Source organism: Lupinus angustifolius, chromosome LG17, assembly GCF_001865875.1.
Source record: "Lupinus angustifolius cultivar Tanjil chromosome LG17, LupAngTanjil_v1.0, whole genome shotgun sequence".
Classification (NCBI taxonomy): domain Eukaryota; kingdom Viridiplantae; phylum Streptophyta; class Magnoliopsida; order Fabales; family Fabaceae; genus Lupinus; species Lupinus angustifolius.
This window is the reverse complement of record NC_032025.1, coordinates 1,912,773-1,925,031: the sequence shown is the minus strand read 5'-3', so window position 1 is coordinate 1,925,031 and position 12,259 is coordinate 1,912,773. Positions and strand designations below refer to the sequence as shown.

Here is a 12,259-nt window from a genome sequence, read left to right as displayed (position 1 = left end):
TTTGTCTCTTATTGTGTTCCAATCTAATGAAAGTTTGACACATACTTAAAAAAAATATAACATAATATTTTTATGTGATTTGGTAAGATATAATTGGCTTGAAACATGAGGACAGAAATATTTTAAGACAAATATCCTAGTTCACCCGTGACTTCAACTAAATACATATAGTATAATACCCTTTAATTACACATACATCGAGTCACATGCATTGAAATCAAAATGAAAATGCAACATTATCCTATGCTTTCACTTGCGGCCCTTGCCACGTTCCTAGTCATAATGACCCAAGGGGCAAGGCCAGCCACCGCACCGGAGCCGGTAACAACGGCGGCTCTTCCAGCAGCAGCAAAGGAGTTCTTAGAAGCACACAACAAGGCAAGAGTCGCAGTGGGCGTTGAGCCACTCGAATGGAGCGAGAAGCTTGCCAACTCCACAAGCTTACTCGTCCGTTATCAGAGGAACAAAATGGGTTGCCAGTTCGCAAACTTAACCACCAGCAAGTACGGCGGCAACCAGCTCTGGGCAGGAACGGGGGCGGCAGTGACGGCGAGCGTGGCGGTGGAGGAGTGGGTGAAGGAGAAAGAATTCTACATACACAGTAACAACACGTGTGTGGAGAAGCACGAGTGTGGGGTTTATACGCAAGTGGTGTGGAAGAAGTCAACGCTGCTTGGTTGTGCTCAAGCTACGTGTGTGAAAGAACAAGCTAGCTTGATCATTTGTTTCTATGATCCACCAGGCAATGTCATAGGGGAATCCCCATACTGATTATTATTACTATCATGATGAATATGCGACAGAGATATCTCTATCTCAATGTAATGGTGTATCACTATGAATTATCAAGTATGGAGTGAGTACGTCACATATTATGCTTCATTAGTTATCATCAACTAATGAATTACTGTTACTTCACTTATCATTTATATGTATGTATGTGGGTTCTATTTGTTTTTACTTTCTTAATTTATACTCCCAAATTTTCATTTTTATGTAGTTCAAGGAATTGATAAGAGAATTTGGATCTTCCCCATCAGCATTTCTTAATAGAAAGATATAATTGTTTTACATAAATGAAGTTAATAAAGTAATTAAAACCATTGCCAAAATAAATAAGAATCTTTGACTTTGGATGCAAATGGAGATAAGATAGAGAGATGCTGATAGGGAGGATCAGAATTCATGGATAAGCTATCTTAGCTACATTCAATGAACTTCAGCCTTAGTTGTAAATATTTGTTTTGCTGGACAGCAAAGATAAAATTAGAGGTGTTTTTATGAAAATAAGCCATTGGGTTGGTTTGATTTTTTGTTTTGTAGAGTCTGTATCTGCTCTAAACTCGATTAATAGCACCAACCAATTATAAGCTTGTAGGTCACATGCACATCAGGTTAACACTGAATAAACTTAATTGTCTCATGTGAACTAAAAAACCCCATAACAGCGTTTCAGTTTTTGAGTATTTGTTTTTAGTTCGCGGATCAAAAGAGATCTCAACTTGTTCTGAGTTTTACATGGTCAACTTTATTTGTTTTAGCTTCAGACTTATCAAATAAAACATTAGATTCACTGACATGATGAAGTGATGAACCAATTATGATTTATTAACCCTGCTTCTTGTCATGTGATTATATTCTTAATTATGGTAATTTCAATGCACCAGGCTTTTATTTTCAACATTTCATGTGTTCCACTATTTGTTTTATCTTTAAGCAGCAACAGTCTGCATGCAAGCATAGAATCACAACATAAACCATGTGGTGTGGAATTAACAAGTGCTTGTACAGTTCTTGTGTATATTAATAAATCATTGATATGGAAATATTTTTTAATTGTTTCACTTATGCTTTTTCTTGACTTTCATTTGCTTCTAAAAATCGATTTCTTGCAACTGAAATTTTAAAATATCTATATGTGCTTGTTTCTATCCATAACCGGCCATAAGCCCATATAAAAAGTAGATACTGTGTTAGACATTCGACAATCAAGATAAATCTTCATAGAATTTCTATTATGGTGACATGACAAGACATCATACAAATGCAAAATGCTACACATTGCAATATTATATTTTGCAGTTGCTGCTACCCTCTCTACTTTGTACAAAAAAATTACACATTGGAACGTAGCAAACAATACACAGATCATCTTGGACTTAGCAAGCTGATCCATTCTATTCCAAGTAATTATTTTACTAATTCTTTAGATATGAGATATCGAAAAGTGAAGCTGTGTGGAATCCATTCTATGCTCTTCTTGGACTTAGCAAGCTGGCATTTCTTAACACTCTTTCTTAAGGATTGAGGTAGACAATCTTGGATCATATCCATAATTCCATCACTAGACAAGCCTGAGTCCTTAGTGAATGACTCAACAAGCTTTGACAGAAGTATTTTTTGGTCCTTGCGTACCCCAAAGTTAGCTCGAACGTACTCGACCTTTGCAGTTTCTAGCTCTTGAAATACTCTCTTTGGTGTATATACGCGTACCTGTCGAAAGTCACATGGAAATGGTTCACTAACATTTCTTTTAGAAACCAAGGTGATAAAAACAACCTCGGCTAAAGATTTAAGTACTCTAGTATCTAATATGTTGGTATATATATAAACTTTGGTCAATTTGATATGCCAATGTAGAAGGTTAGTGCAAAGCATGCATAGCATAATGTTGCAATGAAATTGCATAGAAATAAGAATTGGGAGAATACCGCTGGATCAGAATGGTTTCCTGAACAGAGTGCAAAGTGTGTAAGAGGCTCAGGTTGTTGTATCGCATAACCTTGTCGTCCATCTCCTGCTCTGAATTTTGTCCTTGGAGAAAAGAACAAGCGGAGCCACTACAAGAGGAAGCAAGTTTGAAAAATAAGTCACTAGCCTATTGGTTTAAAAGAAATAATACTTATCATATTTGGGATAATCTTATTAGTATTTCACAATGGTACCTCCATTAGTATATATTTTTAACAAGGAAGGGGTTTGAATCATAAGATGCACCTGTCCAGGGCGAGAGATTCGGCAGCCAAGTATAGTAGTCTGTATTGTGTCTGCACTAACTGTATGTCCCCCAATATTATATGATGCCTGCAAAGACGGAGGAATAATATATAGGCTTAAGAGTTTCATCCTTTAATGACTTTAAAGTTACTACTCAGTCTTTACCTTCAAAAGAAGGACTCTCTTCACATTGTTTTGTGGAATCCCATAAGCCAAATATGCCTGTTACACACCAAACAACGGATTAGGTAACCAAATGGCAGAAATGACTGGAAAGTATTAAAGAAAGAAGCATATTTTTTGAGAGTGTGAACTTAATTACATGCATCACCAAAGCATTGTGTATGTTGATCCAGAAAGCTAGCTTCTCCTCATGTTTCAACTTCCTAGGATCTACTTGTTCCAATTGACAAATAAGTGACCTGAAACGACATAAAAGAACATGCTGATTCAAACCCAATCTCATACGCAAAAGAATTCTACTTTGTTGTTTTAACATGAGACCTTCATTAGTTCTTTATCTTAATAAGACACTAATAGGCTCACCTGAAATTCTGTAGCAACTTATCAGTATCCTTCGATTTATGATTATCTCTGTAAATCCATGATACTTCAACCATGGTGCTGTATGGCCCACTAAACTCCTTCAGTCCTTCCACATGGAAAGGATTGTCTAATCTTACATCAAAAGAGGAATTATTCCTGAAATTTGGACTCCATATATCAGCTTGATCTCCGATGGAAAAGGCGCTCGTTGAGGACAATGATGAACTAGGAGATAAAAGGCCAGGATGTGTCATAGGAGGGTCTGCAAGCTTGCAATATATAGTGGATATGCATTTGACCATCTCCTCGGAAAGTTTATTTGGTGTATCTGGAACATGGTCAGATATTCGGGTACCAAGATGTTCTGCCAGGCTGATTATGTTTGATGAACTGCTTTGAGCATACTGTAAAGAACAAACTGAAAGTCAAATCCAAACAAGGCCTCCACAAAGGTCATATATCTACAACTAGTGCTAATAAAGTTGCAAAGACTAGTGGTTATGACAGAATTGCACAATATATTGACATGAATTCTTCTATCAATAGTATGATATGATTGCATTGCAACAACTCAATGTGCTAGGAGCCAAACTACAAATAAACAATTTTCCTTGAAATTAGATTTACCTCCATCATGGACAACGGTTGTGAATAACAGGTACGAAGAGGCTTAGTGGAAGGTTCTGCTGGAGGAGATGCTCTTGCAAATGCTGAACACTGTGATAGTGAAGAATGACAACGATAAACAAGTGAATCTAAATGCTTTTCTCCTGACCTACTTCCATTATATTGTTTCCCAAGAGTCTCAAGCTCATATCCGTTATGTTCTTGTTGTGGAGTTTCAAGCTCATGATCATTAGATTGTACTGTAGAACATCCTCTTTTGGTTAAGACCTCAGGCTTAGAAACTTCAATGAATTGTGGTCTAGGCGTTATAAGAGCAGACTTCACACTTTCCTTCTTTGTAGATGGAGATACAGAAGATAATTGTTGATCAAAAGCTTTACGGTACAAGGAGAGAAGATGCTGCTCCAGATAAACAACTTCCAACTCTAACACTGCTATTTCCTTGATTAATTCTGTAGCTGGCTGGAGTTTCAAAAATAAAATAAAAACATTAAAAACTTGACAAGTAGAAATAAATACATGAACAAATAAGGCATAGCAGAGATTAAAATTAGCATAAGGATAGTACAACAATGCATAATGAATCATGTATAGGCTGCACATTAATCTTATGATTGAAGACACATATATGGCAGGATTGAGCCACAAAACTATCCACCATTAGGCTAGTATGCATAGCAACATCGATATTCATTCCATGTTTTAAATAGCATATAGTCGCGTAGGAAAAAATATTTTCGGTTATGCGACTCATATATAAAACATTCCATTAATCCAGGACATGTCACAGCTGTTGATAATTGGAAAATAAATAAAAAACAGACACAGATACACATTTATAGTCCATAAATTTAGTCAACAGGTTGCTACCTTTGGCATTATCATATCATCTGAATCAACAAGAGATTGAGGTCTGTATCCAAGTCCCTTTTCTAACGTGCATCTAACCTTAAATTGATCCTGCAATCTTTTCTCTAGTTGTACAATCTGCAACAAGGTAATTTTAAAAATTTAATACTCCGTAAATAAACTGAAGCTGAAGTATGTTGAGTCAGTATAAAAAGCTGAAGCATGCTAAATGAGCCATAGTGCAGTATATATGAACGCAGTGAAACATGCATCACAAGAAGTATGATGAGTGCTGGTATTGTACCTCTTGCTTCAGATTATTGTGTACTTTACTTGTATGGGTTTGCTTTTTCCTAGCTTTAGCAAATTCTGTAAGGTAACCCATGTCCTGTGACCAAATCAAACCCATACTTGAGGCATGAAAATCTTGCTAGCAAACAAGTTTTGTTATGTGTGTGGGGACTATAGACTATTAATGTTTAATCACCTCAAACATATACCTTTGTATTAAACCAACCCTCTGTTCATCCATCTAACATTAAACTTTTGAAGATATACTTTCTATTAAATTTCTACCAGACATGGGATTCATGATATGGAAAAGACAAAAAATGAAAAGAAAATTGATGAAATTTCCACTCAACATCATGCATAGGTGTCTACATGCCTAAGAATGCATTCCTGTGATGTACCTCTATTTTTCTAAGATCATAATTTATAACCCAAAAAAAGATAAAAAATTTATTATAATTTCTGGAAGAAAAAATTAGAGCAATTGATTATACCAGCTTCATTTGGTCTGAGGCCTGAAGATTTTTATCTGGATTATCCTCCTGGACTCTTTTCTTGTTAGGAAAACTGACATGTAATAAGAGTAAACAAAGTTAATATGAGATAAGTTGATGGCTTTTATAGTGTTCTATATTGAGATGCTTCATGTTTAGTATAGCATGTGACCCTTTAAGAGGAACCCAAGCATCATTAGAAAAGCATATGATTAGAGGAAGTGAAACCTCTTGGATGTAATGTACCAAAATGGCATGGGGACTAAGTGAAACTAGCACCAGATATTAGAGGAAGAATAATTGCAAGTATTAAATGTGGAAGTTTTATTTTAAATTTTCCATAAAAACATCATTTATGGTTTCAAATCACAAGATTATAGACATAAATGATTACATATAATAAAATAAGCACAATTCAAGTAACAGGAGAAGCAAAAGCATAAGAAACAGAACACCCACCTCATTGAACGTTTATGCCTTGAAGTAAATCTTAGTCCAAGTTCAAGCATTTCATTTTCTCCACTCCCTTCAAGCTCCATGCCTGAAAAAAAGCTAGCTAAATCAGAGTTACATTCACAGTGAAGCAGATATTATTCACAGAAACAATAACATCAACTATGTAACAAATAAAGCAACAAAGATTCACCATCCTACCCTTGAAATTAAAAAGCAAGAACTCAGATGAAGCACACTTGAGAAATGAGGCAGAGCCACTAGTCCAAACTCCAAAGTCCAAATTAGTTGCCAGACACTACTTAACTAGATTCTACTATTTCACATGTAACTTTGCATTTCAGCATAGCAGACCTTAGTTCCAGGAAGTACCCTCAAAGTGATAATTTGGTGCTAACATTTTCTCATTGACATAACCTTGAATGTGAGAAAAGATTAGTGACTCCTTTTGAGTTTTGACAACAATGAATGTGGAGAAAAGATTAGTGACTCTTTTGACTAAATGATTCTTCTCTTTAATACTTCACTCTTTGTAAAGGGTGGCTTTTCTATCATGCATCAAAAGGAGTTCTTTGAGAGAGCTTTGGTTGAAGAACAAAGTCTTTATAGAATAACTTTGACAATGGTTAACTAGAGGAAAATGTCAAAACATAAAAAAGTAGACAAATCTCACTCTAAAGTCTTGAGATCCAAGGTGTGAAAAATAGAGTGTGTATATATTTAATGTACCCTATATGCCATATAATATATGGTATATAATTATTTTCATTTTCAACATTCTCTGCTCTTGTTAGAAAGGAAGTGGGAGTTGTTGACCGTCTCTCTACCCTTTTGTCTCATTTTGCATCCACCCTTTAATTATAACAGTATAAATTAGGCCACTTGAATTGATGTAACACAATCAGGACAAAATAAAATGGGACAAAAGTTAGATAATAGTTTATTTTTGGTTGAAAATATGTGCATTGTGATTGTAATAAAGTTTTTATAGATGAATTGGATCAATCAGTGTATAGTGTTAGAGAAGGCTCAGTTAGACTCTTGGGGTGGTACTAAACATTTTTGTTAGATAATCTGTTTTCCCCTACTTAATTCATCTATATGTAAAATAAATTCTTATAGGTTTTAGGCTTACAGTGTTATACTAAAGTTTTACAGGTTATAACCAATAATGAGAAAACAAGTGACTAGGTAACAAAATGGTGGAGTGCAAGAAAGAAAAGCAAGGGATTTATCTAAAAAGGGATGAAAGGTAAGTGATAAAGGACATTGGATGCTTGAAAGAAATAGAGGTATTGTGGGGTTTCTTTGTCTAAAGGGGTTTTTGAGAGAGGAATTGTTAGGATATATACCTATATTGTCCTTGAGTATCAAAGAGACTAATGTTTGTCAAAGAATCCACAACTAATATAATAAGTTAATGAGGGGCTTCAACTTTTTGCTTCAAAACCAATGTAAGAAAAAAAGAAAAGGATGTGATGGGTAGTGCTGTAAGGTGGTGAGTTTTCTCTCATTTTCGTCATGTACAAACATAACTGACAAAATAAAGTTTCTTTTTTCGCTGCACACTTGCGAAGACAGAGTAAAAGAGAAAAGAAAAAGTTGGAAGCTGAAGCTGGGAGAGAAAAAAGTCAGTGTTAGTAAAAACTGTTCATGTGATATTTAATATATTTTATAATGAAGTTTCTGTTGGACATAATGTATAAATAAAAAGTTTATACAAATTCATCACAGCTAAAAGATTTAATACATATATATTGAAACTGAAAGTATTTTTTACACTTTCAATAAATTATTCATCATTCATATGTTAATTATTATTAATTTTTAAACAAAAGTAATATAAATTAATAATAGATAATGTGTCGATGGTGTAAAAAAATTACAGACATAAATTTTAAACTCAGAGCTAAAACAACATTATCTATTTTCCTAAAAAGGAGATTATGTTAGCATTACTTGTAGGGAAAGTGAATTTTACCTTGTGAACTTTATTTTGTAAAATAAAAAGTGTCAAAATTGAAAAAACCCTTGGGAAGTTATTCTCTCTATGGGCTGGGGAACAACAAAACAAAATGCATGGTTCTTCTTTGGACGCATTTGATATTTTAAGCTTAACTCCAGAGCCCAAATTTAATTTCTGGTCCCAATAAATAAACTAATGAAACTTCTATTTTATCTTATTATCCACATTGCATAAGTCAGAAGAACAAAATTCAATGCCACCAAAATACCACTAGAAATGTGTAATATATGGTTTCAGCTCAATTCAAGGGTCCATTTTCAAATGAATATGACAGACATGCTTCCTAGATTCATGTAATCATAAAAAATATGCAACACCACTCTTTATTTGAGGATCACATAGTCCACATTTAAACTATGACATCCTTATAATAAGAATCTAAATTTGCATAATTCAATATCGCTGAGATTCTCCTTAAAACTATAAATAAAATCACTTTATAAAAACAAAACTAGGTTAGGTGAACATGATTAAAATGTGAAATTGTTATTGTACAGAAACAATTTCGTTTAAAAACTTCTAGAGTACAAGAACGTAACTATGATAGCTAGGATTTATAAAAAGTTAAAATTATGGTTTGGCTGTGTTATCTGCAACTATAGTTATTTATTTTAACATATGACAGACAATTTTTGTTTTGGCTAAGGTGATAAAAGAAGACAGGGTAGAAATTATTTCATAAGCATGTAAATTAAAAAGAAGTTTGGATTAGTCTGGAGAATGGTACTTGTATATTTGTGAACTTTTCTCGTTGTTGCCAACTATATTAATATATTTGGTAGTGTTTGTCTGTTTTCATATGAGAACCAAAATAATTTTGAGAACACAACGTTAAAAACAAAATAGTTAGTTTTCATATGAACTTGCGACAGAAGCGCTAGGCCTACCTGACACGATGACACTAACTATGGAACCATCACAGGCTCAGCCATTAACTTTTTATAGTTGTTAATTAATTACTTATTTTACTTATCTGTTTTATAGGAAATTTGGAAATTTTAACAAGCTATAATGATAGATGATGGAATATCTAGTGTGAGTATCTGAATTTAAGTTCTAAGAACAATACAATATTTATTCCCCAGTGATCAATGATTTAAAATAAATTAGTTTTTTGATTAATCACAAATACGCATGAAATAAAATATTTTTAATTTTGTCCATATGGTTCTCTAGATTGCAAAATTTGCGTCCACCATATGAATAGGATTCTTCTCCAGTACTGGTGAATGTGAGAGGGGGCAATTTTTTAAAATTATTAATTTATAAAAATGTAAAAATATGAATCATTAAAAGTCTCCATTGTGACTTAGTTAAAAGTGTAGGAGTAAGGAGAAAAGAAGAGTGTGTTATTGTTCCTGAAATATGGATCATCTGTCCCACTTTTTTATGATGTCTCAACCAAATTGGAAGTTGTCATTTATTTAAAAAGAAAAATCATAAAAACATAAAAGTAAAAAAAAAATTATATTATTCAGTAGGATTTGATTAGTTTGATACGTGAGGACCAATTAAAGTTTATGTCCTTATGTCCCGCACCAATCAAAATTTATGAAATAATATTAAAATATTAATTTCTGTTTTTATAAATTTTCTTTTTAAATAAATAAAACTTTCTCATTGACTTAATACATCAAATGGAACATGAATAAGGACATATGATCCCAAATAATAGTAGAATCCCAAATGTGGGACAGAAAAAGAACTTTCCAAATAGATTTGGACAAACTAGTCAATGCCAGTCATATATAGCCATAAAAAGGTATCTCTCCCCTTGTCCCCACTGTTCCATCTCTAAGATAAATAATTAAGTTTGTTTTTTTAAGAAATGTTCTCTTTTTCATTTATAAAAATTAATTTCCATTTTTCATGTTTTTATTTTCTTAAGACAATTTTTGTTATTATTTTTATATTTTCAAAATTATTCCCTCTAAATTTCACAAACCAAATATGTTATCCTTACTATTCTAATTTTTAATCATTAAAATAATTAAGTAAGTGATTTAGTAGAATATCTTCATATTGAACATTGTCCAACGAATTTTATAACAACAATACATTGAACATGTTTAATTATCAGACTTGGACAAACTAGTCAATGTTAGTCATAACGAATACTTATGTTGTTATGCTCACTCATCAAAAAAGTTAAATATAGAATAAATTAGTAACATATAAGTTATATATTTAATTTAGGGTGTATTAACTTCAAGTGGTGACAATTTTCATGTCAAAGTTGTATATTATCACACCCATTATCGATTAGGATCTAACATTCATTATCAAACTATTTTAGCCATATCATTGAATGAGGCTAAGAACAATTATTATATTGAGAGAAATAAGTAAATTTTGTTATGAAGATGTATAGTGATATGAATGATGAAGACACTTATTGATTAATTTTGGTATTTTGTTGATCAGGAAGTAATTGAAATTTTTCATATATTTTAATGTTTAAGACTATGCATATGGTTTAAGAAATTATTAAATGATATAGAAGTTTGATACAATTTGATTAAAATAACTACATTTAATACATATTGAAAACAGAGTTAAAAAAATGAAAAAATAAGGGATATAAAAGATAAGTAATAAATAAAGTTATATTTGAGTTTCGAAAACAGTAAAATATTTGGAATAACATCAAAAAATATAAAAAATGAAACAACAAAAGTGTTAAAAATTTTTTTAAAAATGACACTACTTCATTCTTAGAAATATTGGAAATGATATTTTTTTCATTTTCGGAATTTTTAGAAATGAATCTCATATTGTATAGAATATGAATGCAAATATATTTTCACACTTCTTTCTTAATTTTATTAAAAATGAAAATAGAAATAACCAAAACAAACTCATTACATGTTTATACTACTTCATTTCATTATGGATCACTCTTCACTATTGACACTCTTTTTATCAATTATAATTTTATAAAATATAAAACAAGTTTTGTGATTGGTTAGTAGAGAGTTTAGTTAGGTATTACAATTAATTGCATCGGATAATGATCTGTTGTTCTAAAGTATATCCTAAAACTTGTCCCAAACCAATCATATTATATCATGTCAGTTAAAATAATTAAATATTCAAGAACTTATCAATTTTTACTTCATTTTAGTTGGTTAGGGACAAGATTGAGGACAATCCATCCAATTGCATCACCCCTTCATCCAAGGATCTTAATCCTGACATATTCAGTAAAAACCAAACACGCATTTTAATATTGTGCAATGATAATTCAAAGCAAAATACCAAGGCATGTATTATTGATAACTTGCTATCAACAATTATTTCCTAATCCATGTTATTAAAGTTTTAATAAACTTTAGTTGCACCTTTGTAGCATGGCAACTTGTTTCTTAGCCCAAGCAAACTACTCCAACATAAAGTTGGTGGGCTAATGAATTTCCCGGCCATAAAAAATCACACATGAAGAACAATTTGGCAGATGGGTATTTTTCGCATATGAAGATTTTTGACAACCTGGTGGATCATCTAGAGGAACAAGTGATCAACTCCATCCTCTTCCTTTTCCTTTTCTCTTTATCTCTATACTTTCATAACACTCTTTTTCAAATTTCCATGTTGCTTGTCCACACATGACTAGAACTCTAGAAGGTAAACACTCCAACACAATCCAATGCCAATTTCGTGCATGTTTGAAATTTCATATCTACATGTTTAATAATTCTATAAAATTATATCTGTAGCCTCTAGAATTAGAATCATAAGTAAAAAAATGTAACTCTTGTGTTTGATTGAAACTTTTAATTTTTCTACAAAAACTACATTTTAGGATAACAATCTGAATATAAATCATTTCAATTTAAATTCAATTATAATTAAAATTAATTTTATTAATTCAAGTTCATTTAGAACTATGTTTTTTTGTCCTACCAATGATATCCCATATATTTTTTATTGGATAAGGAACTAATCTCTTTCGAGGTTTGTAACTATACATCTCAAC

General features: G+C 32.2%; 2 protein-coding genes across 2 annotated transcripts; one reads left to right on the top strand and one right to left on the bottom strand.

The window, feature by feature from the left end:
• LOC109331259 (STS14 protein-like) lies at positions 180-868 on the top strand. The gene has a single exon (XM_019565643.1). It carries the CDS (start codon positions 223-225, stop codon positions 769-771), a length of 549 nt encoding a protein of 182 aa, XP_019421188.1. The 5' UTR covers positions 180-222; the 3' UTR covers positions 772-868.
• LOC109331257 lies at positions 1,989-7,189 on the bottom strand. Its single transcript, XM_019565641.1, has 12 exons — positions 6,459-7,189; positions 6,264-6,345; positions 5,805-5,877; positions 5,324-5,407; positions 5,041-5,157; positions 4,171-4,632; positions 3,544-3,947; positions 3,320-3,419; positions 3,163-3,219; positions 2,998-3,084; positions 2,712-2,840; positions 1,989-2,493 (listed from the first exon to the last, which is right to left on the bottom strand). Exons 2-12 carry the CDS (start codon positions 6,341-6,343, stop codon positions 2,191-2,193), a joined length of 1,896 nt encoding a protein of 631 aa, XP_019421186.1. The 5' UTR covers positions 6,344-6,345; positions 6,459-7,189; the 3' UTR covers positions 1,989-2,190.